Here is an 18,178-nt window from a genome sequence, read left to right as displayed (position 1 = left end):
GGCAGACAGACAGATAGACACATGATAAATAGGCAGACATTTGTGAGACAATTAAAAATTTGACCAACGACTGGATATTTGACTGGAATTATTACAAATTTTTCTTTTGGGTGGGATAATGATTATGTGCTTGTGTATTCTATCTTTTAGTGATACATACTGAAATATTTATAGATGAAAGAATATGATGTCTGAGATTTGCTTCAAATTAATATGGGCGTAGGAAGTAAATAGGAATAGAGATGAAACAAGACTGGTCATGAGTTGATTAATTATTATATTTGGATGAGGGTTCATTATAATATTTTATCTACTTCTGTTCTGTTTAAACTTTTCCACAATAAATTTTCTAATATACTATGTCATTTAAAATTCATTTTCCAATCAAATAGAAGTCTTCAGAGTTTTTCTGCAAGAAGTAACACAATTAAAAGGGAAGCAGGAAAGATACATTCAGCAATGATTTGCACAATAAACTGCAGTTGGAGAAGACTAAAGACAAGAAAACCAGTTCGGAGTCTCACATGACATCTTGATGGATATTGATAAGAGTCTGATTAGTGTAGCGTTAATAGGAATGAAAAGGAAAACATGCCTGGAGTGATTGTGGAGAATTGTCAGTGCTACTGAGTTTAGTGCTAGTCAAATATGAGGCACTAAGCAAAGGAAGATTCGAAAATTTCAAACCTGGCTGATTTTAAAAATAGTAATGTCATGAACAGAAATAGGTAAGTCAAGAGGGCAAATTGTCAGGGGGTGATGCGACAAATTTACTTCTAGACATCAAGTCTGAAAGGCTGAAATGACAACTTGCTAGCTATTTAAAGTAAATTATTATTTAGCTACCTATGCATAAATCTGATGTCCTTTGTTCTCTCTCATCAATCGTGATGACAAAAATAAAGAGCCATATTAAAGTTTTATAATAAAATAATTGAATAAAAAATAGAAGCCAAGTCTTCCTGGAAATATCAAGATAGCCCAAATCCTTCTTTAATAAAAATACTTTCATGGCATGGTTTATCCATTTCATTTATATCATTTTCTCTGCAAAAATCTCTGTGTTCTTTCATATCAGAAGTCAATCCGTATGTTTCTTTTACATCAGTTCCCCTGTCTTTTTGTTAGATGTGTAAAGACACATCTAAACACACAAAGCAATAAAGACATTGTAGGTGCCCAATAAATACCCAGTTTTCTGGTCAGTTTGTCATGTGTTGCAAGCAGTACTCAGAAGAAGAACACGGTAGTGTCACAAGATAATTTGGAAAATCTTCTGAGGCCTTAAGGTAAGCCCCATATTGTGGCATCATTAATAACAAAAATAATTTCCCCTAGTGACAAAGTATGAACATATGTAGAATTGAAACCGTCAGTCAGACTTCTGAACTTCATTTATAGCAAAGGGCAAACTTAGTTTTATACAATTAAAATTCCGTAGTAACTACAATACATTTCAGTGCTTAGTATGGCCATAACTGTGAAGTTAGGAGTTTGTTATTTTTAATGCCTACCATGTCACATGACACTCCCCGTGTCCTTTACCTTAGTAAGTGACTCTCTGTAATCAAGTGAACCACTGTGATTCTCACCATAAAAAGAAATTGTGAAGATTTTTCAACAAACAATAAAAGGTAGGAATATATTGTTCTCTAAACCCTCTGATTCTTGGCGATCGTTGCTCCCTAGATCCCAGATAATTCAGCATGCCAACCAATACTTTCAAAGCTAATCCTAGACTTTCTTTGCTACTTGAAGCCAAGACAGTATCTGACATCATCACTCGTTGTTTGCTAGCAAATGAACAAGAAACTAAGCCATTTGCTTTCTTGGACTTACCAATAAATACATGGCTGGAGGCTATTTTGATTGGCAGTATGCTAATCCTTCAAAACAATAAAACTGACCCAAACTATTTGAAATCCCAGTATCCGGTCCTCTGGATTGCTATGCCTCTTGCTGTGAGAGCACCTGCCTGTGTTTTTCCTCAGTGACCTCTAAAAGTTGGAGGCGAGACCCTTGATCACTGAGTAGCAGGAATAAAGAAGGGGAGGCTTGGAAGGCCCCCATAATCTATCATGGAGGCACAGTTAGAATCTTTCTTTGCCTAGCAGATAGAATATTCCTCCAGAAACAAATATTCTTTTAGTGAAAAGTAGTATTTCCTCTTATTTAGATGATAGTTGGTTGGAATTTTTACTTTTACTAATATCACATCATTAAGTGGAAAAAATGATGCACAGATTGAAGAATAGGAGATAATAGGCCAAAGATTAACATTTGTTAATCAAATTCACTATATTCAAGAACTAGATCATTAGAAGCCAGGTAAGAGTTAGGAAAGTTAACTGAAGAGAGACTACTCCAGGAGACAAGGCTTACCAATTCAGATTGTTGCTGCTTGTTGAATTTATGAACATTAAGTTCATTACTCACAGCCATCTGGGAGAAAACTACCTCAGTGGAACAGGAAGTGTCCATAAGCATCATTTTTCCCACTCTGAACTTCTTCACACTTTCAGCCCTTGGATAGAATTCCTCTCTCTGAAGCTCTCTTCCTGGCTCTTGTACTCACCTGATTTCTGCAGGTTCCTCAGTTTCTAGACTAAACGTCACATTCTCTGGCCACATTCTTACCTCCAATTCCACCAGCACTAATAGCATCTTATTTGTTTCTATAGGATTTTAACTTAACTCAATTATGACACCTGAAGTATTCTGATATGATTATCTGTCTCTTCTACAAGATTGTGTAACTCTTGTTTTTTTGGCAGGGAAAGATATTCCCTCAGCTAACATCCGTTCCCAATCTTCCGCCTTTTTTCGTTTTTCCCCAAAGCCCCAGTGCATAGTCGTATATCTTAGTTGCAAGTCCTTCTAGTTCTTCTATGTGAGCCACCACCACAGTACAGCAACTGATAAACGAGTGGTATGGTTCCAATACTAGAAAACAAACCCAGGCCACCGAAGCAGTGAGAGTGCCAAACCCTAACCACCAGACCATCAGGGCTGGCTCTAGATTGTGTAACTCTTGAGGGCAGAGAGATGGTCTCATCCATCTTTTTATCACCAGCACTAAACCTTCTAAGTGTCTGGAATAGAGAAGATCTCAAAAAAAGTCTATAAAATGCAAGTGGAAAAAATATGCGTAACTTATCTTGTTGATGATGGAAGCAAATATCTCCCAAGACATCTCTCTGTTGGTCTCCATCATGTCCTCCTTAATTTCTCATCAAACAAAAAGTTATTCTTAGAAAATATCAGTGCAGAGAAAACTCCATTAAATAGTAAAAATATTAAATATTTTCTATTCAGTTGATTTTTCATTTCCTTTAAACTTCTAATTCTCTTCCTTTAACAAAACTTTGTTTATTGCAAGCATATTTTATTTCTTTCGCTTTTAACATTTTTAATTTGACACTTTGGATATCATATTTTAATATAACTGGGTAGTTTTCTTTGATCAAAAAACAATACCCTCAGTAATTGTGACATTTTCAGACACTCTGCTGCTAATTGAAAGGTTACAAAGTTAAAGAAGACAGGGACTCGCCCTTGAGAAATTCAAAGCTTATTAAAAAAGACAGACTAGTCAAAAACAATTAAAACTCAATAGGCTAAGATCTATCATATAAATATGAAAGCACATAAGAGTAGAAAAGATGAAATGACTTGGGAACGACTTACAGTTTAATGAATAAAAATGATAAAATATTTTACTTCTTATATTAATACTTATCTCAACTATTATTTCTGGATGATTAATTTCTTAATTAATATGTAATACTAAGTACATACTAGGCTTTATTCTAAATCCTTTAAGCATATAAAAGTATTGAATCCTCTCAAGAGCCCTCTATATAAACAATGTTATTATTGCTACTTTACAGATGAGGAAACTGAGGCAGAGGGAGGTTAAGAACTTTGCAATGTCAAAAAATTAGTATTGGCAGTTGGGATTCAAATTTAGCAGGCTGGCTCCAGAATCTCAGCTCCTAACCATCACACAGACTACCTCTGAGATCAAGAAGCAAGTTTTCTACATCCTAAATCTTCTCCTCCTATTTTATATAATCTTTTGAAAGAAACTGGACTAAATCTGGGAAACTCAAATGCTCTCCAGAATACTACTCTTTGTCATCCTAATGGAGGTGAATTTTATCTACGCAGTTCATACTCCCACGCTTCAAGAATAAAAGATTACTTGTGCCTCTGTCACACTTTACAGACCCAGTAAAATGGCATGGTCTTTGTGAATGTAGATTTGTTAATTGGGTGGAACAAAAAGAATGCTGTGTACAGAAAATTAACAACTGGGTTCTGTATTCTCTTGCCCTTGCTGTAGCATCATAGAGCAAGTGATTTTAGCTCGCTTCAGGCACAACTTTTCTAAGATTGTGCACAAAATCCATCCAATACATTCCAAGACATTCCCAAACACCATTGCAAATAAGGCATATATTCGACTTTAAAATAAAAATTTCAGTATAAATGATGAAAAGGATTGTTGTATAAAAGATTATTTAATATGGTACTCATGAAAAATAGCCTGTTTGTTCATTTATTTGTCCAATAAACATTTTCAATAAACATCTCTCTATAAACATTGTATGATGTTAAATATAGCAAGTAAAAAGATCCATTGATATCTGATCTTATAGGGGCGGGCCCCACGGCTGGAGTGGTTAAGTTTGTGCACTCCATTTCAGCAGCCCAGGGTTTCGCTGGTTCGGATTCTGGGCTTGGAGATGGCACCACTCATCAGGCCATGCTGAGGCAGCATCCCACGCGCCACAACTAGAAGGACCTACTACTGGAATACACAACTATGTACTGGGGGGACTTTGGGGAGAAGAGGAAGAAGAAAAGGATTGGTAACAGATGTTAGCTCAGGTGCCAATCTTTAAAAAAAAGATATGATCTTATAAAAAGGGGTCTGGCCACACTTTTGTCTCTTCTTGGAGTATTCCCATGGAACATAAAGTGTCCCACTCTACTTTTCATGGTTCTCTAGCCACAGTTACTTAATGGAAAATAGTGTCTCTCTGAGATAACTGTCATGGTGATTTTTAGTCCTGAAATAAAAGCTAATCGTGTAAAAAAAAAAAAAAAAAAAAAAGGGGGTCTGGCCAGGTGGCATAGTGGTTAAGTTTGCAGGCTCTGCTTCAGTGGCCCGGGATTTGCAGGTGCAGGTGCTGGGCACAGACCCAACACTGTTCCTCAAGCCACGCTATGGCAGCATCCCACACAAAATAGAGGAAGATTGGCACAGATGTTAGCTCAGTTACAATCTTCCTCAAGCAAAAAGAAGAAGATTGGCAACAGATGTTTGCTCAGCAACAACCTTCCTCACATACACACAAAAAAGATATGGTCTTATAAAAAACCACAAAATTTCTCTATAGTAAAATCTACTAAGAGCAAAATCAAAAGAATAACAACAAAGTAAGAAAAAATATTTGAGACATATAGGATTGATAAAGGCTAATTTTCATGATATACAAAATGTTTTTGACATAGAATAAGGAAAAGGATACAAAATGCAATAAAATGGGGCAATGATTTGAACAGGCAATTCACCGAAAATAAAACACAAATAATCAATAATTGAAAATATGATATCCTTAAGCTCACTCATAATGAAAGAACTGGAAATATAAACAAAACCCCGTTACTCTCCATAAAATCAGCAAAAACATTAATTAGTTTTCCACTTCCAAAAGTTGGCAAGAGAGAGGGAAATAGGCACTTTCATACCTTACTGGTGAAATTGTAAAATGCTGCAACATCTACGGGAAATTAGCCTTTTGTCTACTACACTGTGGAAGGTAAATAAGTGTTGGATGACTGAAAAGGGTACTCCACTCTCAAGACACCATCCTCGTATATACAAGTGATATACTTTTGTAAATACTAACCAGACTGACTCTTAACAATCAGATTAATTTCTGACTTTTACATTCAGTGCTTTACCCAGAGCCAAAATGAGGAACTCTAATCTTGGAGTCATAACTTGGACAGGTTCCAGTAAAGTCTTGCAGAGATCTCACCCTCATGGATTATCAAGAACGAGAAACCCCTCAACCCTTCCACAGGCAGAAGGAGCAAGAAAGTAGACCACAAATAGAACCGACCTCCCCTAGAATCAGTTCCTGCAGAGGTAAGCCGCAGCCTGATGCACAATATCTCAAGCCAAAGGTGATCTTGGCTCATACAGTTTGAGTGGATTGGAGGGAGTCATCCAGGTAATAAATGACAAAGCCTGAACTAAGATAGGAGCACAAACTATACCTTAAAGAAGATGGGTCGGGGAGATAACAAGGATTTTGTCACTGTATGGATGGGAGGGTAAGTATCACAAAGCACCTAGATGATTCGCAAATTTTTGACTTAGAAAATTGGATGATGATGGTGCCATTCTCTCATAAAATGAATAGGAGGAAGCATTGCTCAGAAGTCTCTTAAGCCAGAACTCCTGAGTTTGACTCCAGTTCTATTGCATTCCAGCTATGTGATCCTGGTCAAGTTACTTAATTTCTCATTGCCTTGATCTCCTCATCTCTAAATGGAAATAAGAATATCTCCTTCAAACGGTTGACATGAGGATTAAATAACTTATCTTAGTGCTTAGTATCAAGTGCTTAGAACAGTGCCAGGCAGATAGCAAGTGTTACATGACTGTTACAGTTGTAGTTTAACGATTTGAAATATTATCTTTGTTGAAAATTTATAATAGTGATTTCATGTGCCCAGAGTGGTCCTCAAGACCACAATGGATATAATGATGATAAAAGCTGCTGTTGCACTTAGAAGGAGAGGGTGGCTCAGCTGGAATTTGCTCTTGCCAGCCAGGGTAACAAACAGAGAGAAGTTACAAAGTGAACACACATCTTGTGAAAACAGCTCTCTTCCTCTGTGTTCTATCGTACCTCTCAACAATAGCACGAAGTATCACTGCCCCCCTAAATAACTGTGCTTCAGACAAATGGTATATTTAGGATGCCCTAAATATCATATGAACATTGACAGCCCCGTATTTTTCCTCACGCCTTTCCCTATCCGCTCTATCATTTACAGCCTACAATCCTACTCAAACTCTTCCTCCTTCACTATCTACTTGATGGTAAAGTGCTCTCCCTCTTTTGACCTCATAACAGTAAGAACTTAAATTATTTCAGCCAGCCATTCTTACATGGATCTATCTTTTTGTTTCATGTGCTATATTTTCCTAACTAAATAAATTTTTTAAAAAACCAAACTTGGGCTGGCCCAGTGGCATAGCAGTTAAGTTCATGGTCTCTGCTTTGGTGGCCCAGGGTTCACCAGTTTGGATCCCAGGCACGGACCTACACATCACTTACCAAGCCATTCTGTGGCAGGTGTTCCACATAGAAAATTGAGGAGGATGGGCACAGATGTTAGTTCAGGGCTAATCTTCTTCAAAATAAATAAATAAACATAATTTTTTAAAAAAAACAAACTTGGGGTGGGCAGTGGAGATAACTATCTTATACTACTTTGCTACCCCCATGGTTTTTTTTCTATAGTATAATGCGCAGATATTGCATAAATACATCTTCACTGATTGAATGATAGTTGTAGCTCCCCTCAATACAAAGGGGAATGATAAAGACAGAGGGTAGGTTGAGATTAGTTGAAGATTCCATAATTAAAACAAATATCACTAGAGACAATTTCTGAAAGGGTTTGCCCTCTCAGTTATAGGTTAGCTCTTATGTTCATCGGCTAAAAAACTCAAGGTCATTTCTTTCTCACAGACTTCACTACCAGGTTCATGGTTGCTCCCCATCTTCTCACTAGTCATCATCCTCAGGAACTTCAACATCCATGCTGACCACTCCCCAAACATCTGGCCTCATAGTGAGTACCTTTACTACTTAACCCTAGAAATCTTTATCCATTCTCTACTTTATTGCTAATACATTTTATGACACTAACTTCTTTCATTAACCTAAGGATAACTTGGTAGTTGTTATACAATAATGATTAAAAATATGGAATCCAGAGTTAGCCAAACATGCTGAAATCTCTATTTTGGAACTTATTAGCTATATAACACCAAACAAGTTAGGTAGAGACAATTCTCCAAGGCATTTCTGCATATCTTATATCAGGTTTTGTTCTGTGCTATCTCTTCAAGGACCTTAGTATAACAAAGAGCCTTGGAAGATACAAACAGTGTCTCCCTCTAGGGTGGAAGGCAGCTTTGTTTCCTGACCAAGATAATAAAGATTAACGTCTTCTTCTGGGGCAAATGTTGGGCAGGTTTGCTAGCAGTCTCTTATCAGATTGGGGATTTCCCAAGCTTAGAGTTCCTCGGCAGTGACACAAGCCCACTATATGTAGCATTCTCCAGGGCCACTTTGTATATTCCCAATGGAACTTGAAAAGCTAAGGAATATGAAGCTCATGCTACCTGCTGTACCGTGAGTAATGAAGTCACTTGTCTCTGACCCAGGAGTCTCTCATTCTGCTAGTATCTATGAACATGTGGCTGGCTAACTTGTTACCTTGAAAGAAGAGTAAGATCTCAGAACTTTCACAGTTCTTGATAATAGCCTCTTTATGCCTCAGTTTCCCTACCTGTAAAATGCGGAGAAGGTGCTTACGTCACAGAGTTAGTATGTTACTTAATGGAATAATGAGATAATACATATGCAATGCTTAAAAGAAGCCTGAGCCTCATAGCTGGACTCTTCAATAGTATTTGGTGACTCTTTACTGCCTTCTTGCCAAACCAAATGGCCTGCTCTCCAGCTCAGTTCTCACTGGTGGCTCTGCAGCACTGACATCATAAATCATTCTGTCCTTCTTAAAAGTTCCTAATTCCTAGACTGTGACTCTAGACTAAACTAGTTTTCTTTCTACATTTTTGTTCCTCTCTAGTTCCTTCTTGAAATGTCACATACAAAAAAAGAATTAGCAAGAGGAGAATGTTTTGCGAATGTCCTAAGATAGTCCCAAATTTCCACAAAATACTAATTAACAATACAACAACAACAGAAGACCAGTTTTTCTAAAATGGAGGAAGGGGAAGGCAGTAATCAGAATGAGAGGCTGAAGAGAGTCATGAGATCTTTATCAAAAGGAGATAAGAGTTACAAGAAACCTATAAAATGTCAAGTCACTCAATTATGTAGATGGTCTACATTTATTATTCCCAAATATCTAATCTTAAGGAAATATTTCCAAAAAAATACTGGAAATAAAACAAGGGGAATGGTGTCTGTAAGCTATATGGCCAAGTGACCATTGAAACACAGTGTGGAATGATCAGAAGGAAGACAAACTCTAACCATCAATAGATCCCAGGGAATCCTAGTTCCAGGTTTTAGTAGTTGTAAGAATTTGGGTGAGATCCTTAACCTCACCAAACTTCAATTTACTCACCTCCCAAATGGGGTAAGACTATCCACCTTGAAGAGTTGTTGATGGGTTATCTCAATAAATTGTATCTATGATGAGTGGGATTAAAGCACTGAAGAATCGCTTCTTCTGAAATTGATAAAAAGGCTGAGGGATATTTCTGAATATTTCCCAAAAGGATATAAAATTTTGTAATGTGGTACCATATTTGCCAAATACAGCATTATAGAACTTAAACTCTGGCTTCACAAAAACTCAAGGTACAGAAAATTCCTTAGGGTCAGACTTATATAATTCATTGTCAGTCTTAGATAATCACTTACTTGATTTGGTAAACTTACCTGTAACAAAAAATCAAAGAGTGCCATCTTGGACCACTCATGGTGATGTATTTCAGTACAACCCCATTCGGGTTTGGGTACTCGGCCATTCTGCCAGCACTTCTGTTTCAGTAACTGCTGATAAGTTCCCCAGGTGAGCTTAATAGAAGAGTGGGTCTCATTACTTGTTGGAGATAAAGATGAGTCCCAGAGAATGACAGGACATGGGCGGCCATCTACGAAATCCGAAAAACAAACATGCTTTTAGCCTGCTATTGACTGAGTGTGCGCCCTTGATCAGTCATTTACTCTTCCACAGCTTCATTCTCTCACCTGTCAAATGTGAGAGTTTGATTAGATGATATTTTATGGTCCCTTTGTCTTTTGAAGTTTTCATGTTTTTATACCTCAATGATGCTTCCTGATAAAAGTCTCATAAAACGGAAAGTCATTGTTAGACGATGAAAGAAAAATTGTTTTAAACAACACACTTTATAGATGTGGCAGGAATAGGCCAATAACCACGTCCTTCTGGTTAATGTGGTTTTATCCCACATCTAAAAGCAGCAACCACAAAAAAGGAAAGAATCCAGACATTTATAATTGTCTATTCAATGTCTGAGTAGAGCTGCTCTCTATTTGTAATAACAACTGTCTGATTTTCTGAGGCCACTTTATGATGTAGGAAGGAAAAGAATTTTTAGAAGTCGCAAATTTAAAAGTGAAATTGTATGGTTCACACCACTCACTATAATCTCCAAAGAAAGAAAAAAGAAGCAAGAGGTTTTTTTCTTTTCTGATAGAAACAATGGTGCTCTTGGCATCGGATCATTTACTCACATATAACTTCAAAAAGTGTATTTAAGCAAATGTCATTTCTTCAATTGCATGTGCATAGGTGATTTTTCAAAAATCTGTCACTCTAATTGCTTTCGTCTCACTCTTGATAGTTTAGAAATTTCATTGCTAAACTGTATAAAAAATGATGAGCCCGAGTGAAATCATCTTAAACAGGGAAGATCATGATGTGGTACATTAAATGACACTTTAAGCTTAAAACCAATGATGTCATTTCCAAGCTCTCATTTCTGCCAATGTCACTGAGAGATGATGCTGAGCAGCTTTGCTTATAACTCAAAAACCAGAATGATGCTCTTGAAAAAAAAAACAACTATATCACAAAGATCTGAAAAAGCCCACTTACCTCATTCTTAACAGGCCTGGACAATAGAAGCCTCTGAAATTATGACTGGAATGTCTAGACACATCACAGGAATTTTTTAAAGCCCTTTTAAATAACCTGAGAGGTTTTCAATCTATAACTGAATTCCTTTTTGTTAAAGACTTTTATTTTACCACCTTGCGTGTTTGCCTTCTTGCAGAGTCTTATCTCTGGTCCTTAGTGCAGGAAACCATCACCTTCTCTAACCACTCTTGAATTTGGTTACAGTGATCTCAATAATTTTAATAGTATTCACTTAATCAATCTAATCACCTGCATTCCAGTTTTGTCCAAAAGAAAAATCTTTCTACTTTTCACCTTGCAATTTAGGCCAGGGCATGTGGAAAGTCCTTTAGATTGTGGAAAATATGCCACAGTCATTGACGTACAATTGAGAGAAAAAAGAGAAAGAAACCTGAACTATAACTAAAGAACTTCATTTTTAATATTATCTCCCTCCTTTTTATTTCCTTTTATGTTACTAAATGACTTGAGGCTGCTTGGATCCAATTGTCTTCTTAGCTATAAGATAAATATAATTTTAAATATATGTCTTCCAAATACTATGCCAATTAAAATAATAATAATAATAATAATAAATTCCAGGTCAAAGTCCATCAAGCAGTGGGAGACACGTATAGATCAGTGTAACCAAATGCGAGTAGGAGACACAACACAGCTTCACAGCTTTCGAAGACATGTAGTTCAGACTTCTAAAGATAAACACCAACAAGCTCTGTCTGTCAGTGTATTTGGACCAAAGTTATACACAGAGAGCAGTGTGCATTCTCAGGGCTAGGAAGTATTCAAAGGGAGTTGAAACCTAACACCGAACTTCAACAACACAAATCAATCCCGGAGACAGACAGGCCAGCAGTTTCCTCAGCAATTCACAAAAGGCCCTCAGTGAAACAAGGAAATGATCTACATAAACAATTCAACAGCTAACAACCTTCTGGCTGTTATTCCTTTCCTTGAGAAACATTTGTTTCTTATTTTAAAAGTAATTAAAAGTAAATCTACTCATTTCAGGAAATGTGGAAAAACATTAAGATGTAGAGCTAAGAAAACAAAAATCACCCATAATCTCATCTCCCAGTAATTGGTTCTGTTCTTTGTATATTTACCTCTGGTATTTTCCCATCCCTTCCTTTCTCACCTGAAAATGTAAATTGCTTTTAAGAAATTCAAGGAGTACAGCTTATGGTTAGAGCTCAGACTCTGGAATCCAACAGACCTTTTGAATTGTGGTCACATTACTTCTTAGCTTTATAACATTAGACAAGTTATACAACCTCTCCTTGTTTTTGTCTTCTGCAAAATGGGTATGATAATGCATCTTCCAAGTGGACTTTGTTGGGATTAAATAGGATCATGCCCTTAGAGTTCTCAACCTGGTGCCTGACATACATGCACATTCCACAAAGGCTTTGCTCTGACTACTATTACATATATACATTATACAATCAAATAATTCATCAGTCTTCAACAGGCCTTTATTTGTTTATTAAACATCTACCATATGCCAAGCACTATTTTAGACCTGAAACTAAATTAATTAATTAACGCTTTTTGGTATTTTTGCTTTCATGGAAGTTACATTTCCACCAGAGGAAAGAAGCAAAAATCACACAAAAATAAATAAGCTACTTGGGATCATCTTGTATGTACAGTTTGTCATAATTATTTCACAAAATATTATATCATAAACATTTCTCTTATTATTTGTAAATAGCGTTGCCTTAACTGTGATATAATCATTTAGCCTGGTGGTCTTTGTGAACGGCAGATGGTAAATATTTTAGGCTTGGAGAGCCATGTGGCCTCCACCACAACTATTCAACCAGCAAGTGCTCAACTCTGTTGTAGCATGAAAGCAGTTAAAGACAATAAGTCAACAAATGGCCATGACTGTGTTTCAATAAAACTTTATTAGGGACACCGAAATTTGCACTTCACATAATTTTTACGTGTCATAGTAATATGATTATTCTTTTGACTTTTCTCAACGATTTAAAATTGGAAAAACCTTTTGCAGTTCACAGGCCACACAGAAACAGGCAGTGGGCCATCTTTGGCCCATAAACTGTAGTTATCAACCCCTGATCTTGTCTATGAGTATACTGTATTTCATTTACCATTTCTCTACCTTAGATCATCACATTTTGCAGGATACATTTTCTATACTATTATTTAAAAAGTTATTCTCAAACTGTCAAAGGAAGCTTTCAGTTGATAGGAATAATTGGCTTTCAATTAATATTCTGTGTTTTTCTCCACATCCATCCATGCTCCCTCAGCAAAATATTTTGAATGCTGACTGTCACCTAAAGACGTTTTGTCCTACCCTGCTGGGTCTCAGTGCACTGCAGGAGAGGGGGATTTCCAGAAAGCAGGGTGAGCAGCAATTGTCAGGCTGAGCCGAGAGTGGCTGTGGGTCCTTTTGACGCACAGGTCTTCTTGCTGTGTATCAGCCCATATGGCTCCTGAGATAATAATAGTAGTCAGTATGGCTCCAGATCTCAGAGTTATGAGCACTTCTGTGAGGAGAATTCCACTTTTTAGAAAATATGGCTGTTAAAAGAATTAAATGAACTTTGATAGATCCGAAAGGATGACAGAAAAATAGCCTCTGAAAACAGGAAACTGGTTAAAGCAACTTACCCTGAAGTGTTTCAGAGATGAGAGGCATTCATCTCTTTGCATTCAGGGTTGTCAAAATGATGCAGTACTGTACTCTCGAGAGAAATCTTAACAGTGAAGAGATAAAATTCTAACTGTCAGAGTAGTGAGAAAGCAGGTTTTAAAAGATACGTGGGTGTTCGTGTGAATTAAATGTTATACAGCTGTCTTTAAAAAGGACATTTGCCAGTAAAACTTTTTTTTTCCAAAATCTGAATATTTCGCCCATATTTTGATGTTCTCCCAAGTCATTCTTTATTCAGAAGCACCAAGAAGATACTCTTTGGAGAAGATGAACATGAAAATTCACTAAGAATGAATGCTATGCACAATCTCCTTTGCCTGAATTTATTAAATGCCCTTCACTTTGAACGCTGGCTGACTGGTTTTGTTGAACTATAGGTGAATGCTAAGCATTTTGGGTGAAGTTGTGAGTGTCTGTCTGCATTTGTCACTGAGCAAAAATAAGTAAAAACATCCTGAGCTCTGAAATCAAAAGTCCTATCACATGGGCCAAGTTCCAAGATTTCTTGTGAACAAAACAAAAAGGAAACCCACAGCCAACATCATACTCAATGGGCAAAAACTGAGTGCCATCCCCCTGAAAACAGGAACGAGACAAGGATGCCCTCTATCACCACTCTTATTTAACATAGCACTGGAGGTCCTGACCAGAGCAATCAGGCAAGAAAAAGGAATAAAAGGAATCCAAATAGGGAGGGAAGAAGTGAAACTCTCGCTGTATGCAGATGACATGATCTTATATATAGAAAACCCCAAAGAATCCATTGGAAAACTCTTAGAAGTAATCAACAACTACAGCAAAATTTCAGGGTATAAAATCAATTTTCATAAATCAGTAGCATTTCTATATTCTAATAACAAACTAACAGAAAAAGAAATCAAGAACACAATAACATTCACAATCGCAAGAAAAAGAATAAAATACCTCGGGGTAAATTTAACTAAGGAAGTGAAGGACCTATATAATGAAAATTACAAGGCCTTTCTGAGAGAATTGGACGACAACATAAGGAGATGGAAAAACAGTCCATGTACATGGACTGGAAGAATAAACATAGTTAAGATGTCCATTCTACCTAAAACAATCTACAGATTCGACGCTATCCCAATCAGAATCCCAATGACATTCTTTACAGAATTAGAACAAAGAATCCTAAAATTCATATGGGGCAACAAAAGACCCCAAATTGCTAAAGCAATCCTGAGACAAAAGAACAAAATGAGAGGCATCACAATCCCTGACTTCAGAACATAGTACAAAGGTACAGTAATCAAAACAGCATGGTACTGGTACAAAAACAGGTGCACAGATCAATGGAACAGAATTGAAAGCCCAGAAATAAAACCACACATCTATGGACAGCTTATCTTCAACAAAGGAGCTGAGGGCATACAATGGAGAAAAGAAAGTCTTTTCAACAAATGGTGCTGGGAAAACTGGAAAGCCATATGTAAAAGAATGAAAATTGACCATTCTTTTTCACCATTCACCAAAATAAACCCAAAATGGATCAAAGACCTAAAGGTGAGACCTGAAACCATAAGGCTTCTAGAAGAAAACGTAGGCAGTACACTCTTTGACATCAGTATTAAAAGGATCTTTTCAGACACCATGCCTTCTCAGAGAAGGGAAACAATAGAAAGAATAAACAAACGGGACTTCATCAGCCTAAAGAGCTTCTTCAAGGCAAATGAAAACAGGATTGAAACAAAAAAACAACCCACTAACTGGGAAAAAATATTTGCAAGTCATATATCTGACAAAGGCTTAATATCCATAATATATAAAGAACTCTCACAACTCAACAACAAAAAATCAAACAACCCAATCAAAAAATGGGCTGGAGACATGAACATACATTTCTCCAAAGAAGATATACAAATGGCCAATAGGCACATGAAAAGATGCTCATCTTCGCTGATCATCAGGGAAATGCAAATCAAAACTACACTAAGATATCACCTTACACCTGTTAGAATGACAAAAATATCTAAAACTAATAGTAACAAATGTTGGAGAGGTTGTGGAGAAAAAGGAACCCTCATACACTGCTGGTGGGAATGCAAACTGATGCAGCCACTATGGAAAACAGTATGGAGATTCCTCAAAAAATTAACAATAGAACTACCATACGATCCAGCCATTCCACTACTGGGTATCTATCCAAAGAGCTTGAAGTCAGCAATCCCAAAAGTCCTATGCACCCCAATGTTCATTGCAGCATTATTTACAATAGCCAAGACATGGAAGCAACCTAAGTGCCCATCAACAGATGATTGGATAAAGAAGATGTGGTACATATATACAATGGAATACTACTCAGCTGCAAAACAGAACAAAATCATTCCATTTGCAATAACATGGATGGACCTTGAGGGAATTATGTTAAGTGAAATAAGCCAGTTAGAGAAGGATAATCTCTGTATGACTCCACTCATATGAGGAATTTAAAAATGTGGACAAAGAGAACAGATTAGTGTCTACCAGGGGAAAGGTGGGATGGGGGTGGGCACAAAGGGTGAAGTGGCGCACCTACAAGATGAATGACAAACATTAATGTACAACTGAAATTTCACAAAATTGTAACCTATCATTAACTCAATAAAAAAAAAAAAAAGACAAAAAGGAAAGCGACAGTTCAGCTCAGAGCCCTTCACTAAAAATAACTCTACAGGGCCAGCCCGGTGGCCATAGTGGTTAAGTTCGGCACGCTCCATAACAGTGGCCTAGGGTTCGTGGGTTTGGTTCCTGCGTGCAGACCTACACACCACTCATCAAGCCATGCTGTGGCAGCAACCCACGTACAAAACAGAGGAAGATGTGCACAGATGTTAGGTCAGGACCACTCTTCCTCAAGCAAAAAGAGGAAGATTGGCAACAGGTGTTAGCTCAGGGCCAATCTTCCTCACCAAAAAACAAGAAACAAACAAAACTCTACAAACCCATTAAAGAAAACAAAGGCCAGTCAAAACTCGAGGCTCGTCTTAGTTATGGGAAACAAATTCTGTCCGATTCCATCACAAATGTCCAATGCAGTAAAGGAAAACCTTAATGATGCGGATCTCTAACGCTAAAAGCAATGGTTGATGTTGATGCAATGCCAGTGATAGTAGCAGGTGTCTGGTTGTTAATGATCCCCTAAGTACTATCTGCTCTATTTTTCGAGAGTGTCTATCACAGTAGGGTGTTAGCAATTAAAAGTCTTAGACTGAAGTGAAAAGCAGGTAAGAGCTCTTGGTTTAGAGATGGTGAATGCAAGCAAGTTAGTAACTGTGAGAGAGGGCAGAATGGGAATGCAAGATTCTGTGCAGCCTTGAAAGAGGAGGAAATTTGAAGGATGAGATAAAATCTTACTTCTGCTCAGGGTTTTAAATATTGTTTATTCACTTATTCAAAAAACAAGTATTTACAACTGTCCCTCAATATCTGGGCCTATTTGGTTCCCATGTTTTGGATAGAAAGAATTGAGAAAGAAGCATACCGAAAAAGGAGGCCTGGCAAGATCCCAGTCCCAGGCAAGACCCAGGCCTTAGAGAGCTTGGAGTTTCACAGAAACAGACAAGTGTGTACACATAATGATGATCAAATAAAATGTTTGCCAGTTGAACAAATGTTTTGAAGGGAACAAATGAAGGACTAAAATAAAGACTGGGTTCTCAGCATGAAGCCAAGAAATGAAGAAATACTGTGCCCCAAAATAGCTATGTGGTGAAAGGCCACAGTTAAGAAAAAGAACCTTTGCTGAAAAGGAGCTGAGAATATGGGGTGGGGTAGAAAAAGGATTCACAGGTGTTGATTCTCTTCTTGATCCCATCACTGGTCTCCAGAGGACCTGAGCCACATCTCTAGCTGCCCTGACTGAGGCACTGAGTTCCCCCAGGTGCGAGAAGAGTACTTCCAAATCTGTCTGGCAGGGATGTATGAGAATGCACCGAGATACTGGAAACACAGCACTGTCAAATATGAAAAACAACCAAACCTATGTTTGGTTTTTATGATTTAAGAAGGGGGGAGGTGGTAGAAAGGCAGAATTCAAAGATCTTTTCTGTATCAATTCTATACAGCCAGCAAAGTCCTAGCTATAGGGACTTGTCTTAGAAATAGATTCCTGGGTGATTTAAATACATTTCTTCAAACAAAAAATAAATGTATTTACTTATCTGTTTTTTACTTCACAGCTTGTTTTCTCTAGACTGGACTGAGTTAAAATAATTTCCATATTTCCTCAAGAGTTAGCTGAGCATCACGCTGAGGAAGCAGGAAAGGAGAATGTCTTGTGACTTCCTCCATCACACGCCACTTAAACAATCGAAATCATCAGTTCTATTTTAAAAACAAAGTGTCCTTCTTTGTTCCGAACCTTTGACTAATGGACAGGAACTTCTGCTTTCTAGGTCTGCCCTGGACTTCCGCTACATAAATGGAAACTCCCAGACGCTTCCTGTCCCAATATTCCGTTTAAAAAACAGGAATCAAAGCAGGCTTTAGAGGGCGGTGATGATGTGGTCACTATGCCAGGCTCCACAAACAATCACGTTTTGC

The 18,178-nt window shown here is 37.4% G+C and overlaps 1 protein-coding gene across 2 annotated transcripts in view; it reads right to left on the bottom strand.

The window, feature by feature from the left end:
* Positions 1-18,178, bottom strand: part of GASK1B (golgi associated kinase 1B) — a 56,087-nt gene that overhangs the window by 26,142 nt on the left and 11,767 nt on the right. The window contains exon 3 of one of the 2 annotated variants that reach the window (XM_070261456.1): positions 9,729-9,866. In XM_070261456.1, coding sequence (XP_070117557.1) covers positions 9,729-9,866 — 138 coding nt within the window. Of the gene's footprint in view, positions 1-9,728; positions 9,944-18,178 lie in introns of both variants that reach the window. The other variant, XM_005607797.4, reaches the window with a different exon arrangement.

This window comes from Equus caballus, chromosome 2, assembly GCF_041296265.1.
Source record: "Equus caballus isolate H_3958 breed thoroughbred chromosome 2, TB-T2T, whole genome shotgun sequence".
Taxonomy (NCBI): domain Eukaryota; kingdom Metazoa; phylum Chordata; class Mammalia; order Perissodactyla; family Equidae; genus Equus; species Equus caballus.
The sequence above is the reverse complement of the archived record's forward strand: the minus strand, read 5'-3'. Positions and strand labels throughout refer to the sequence as shown.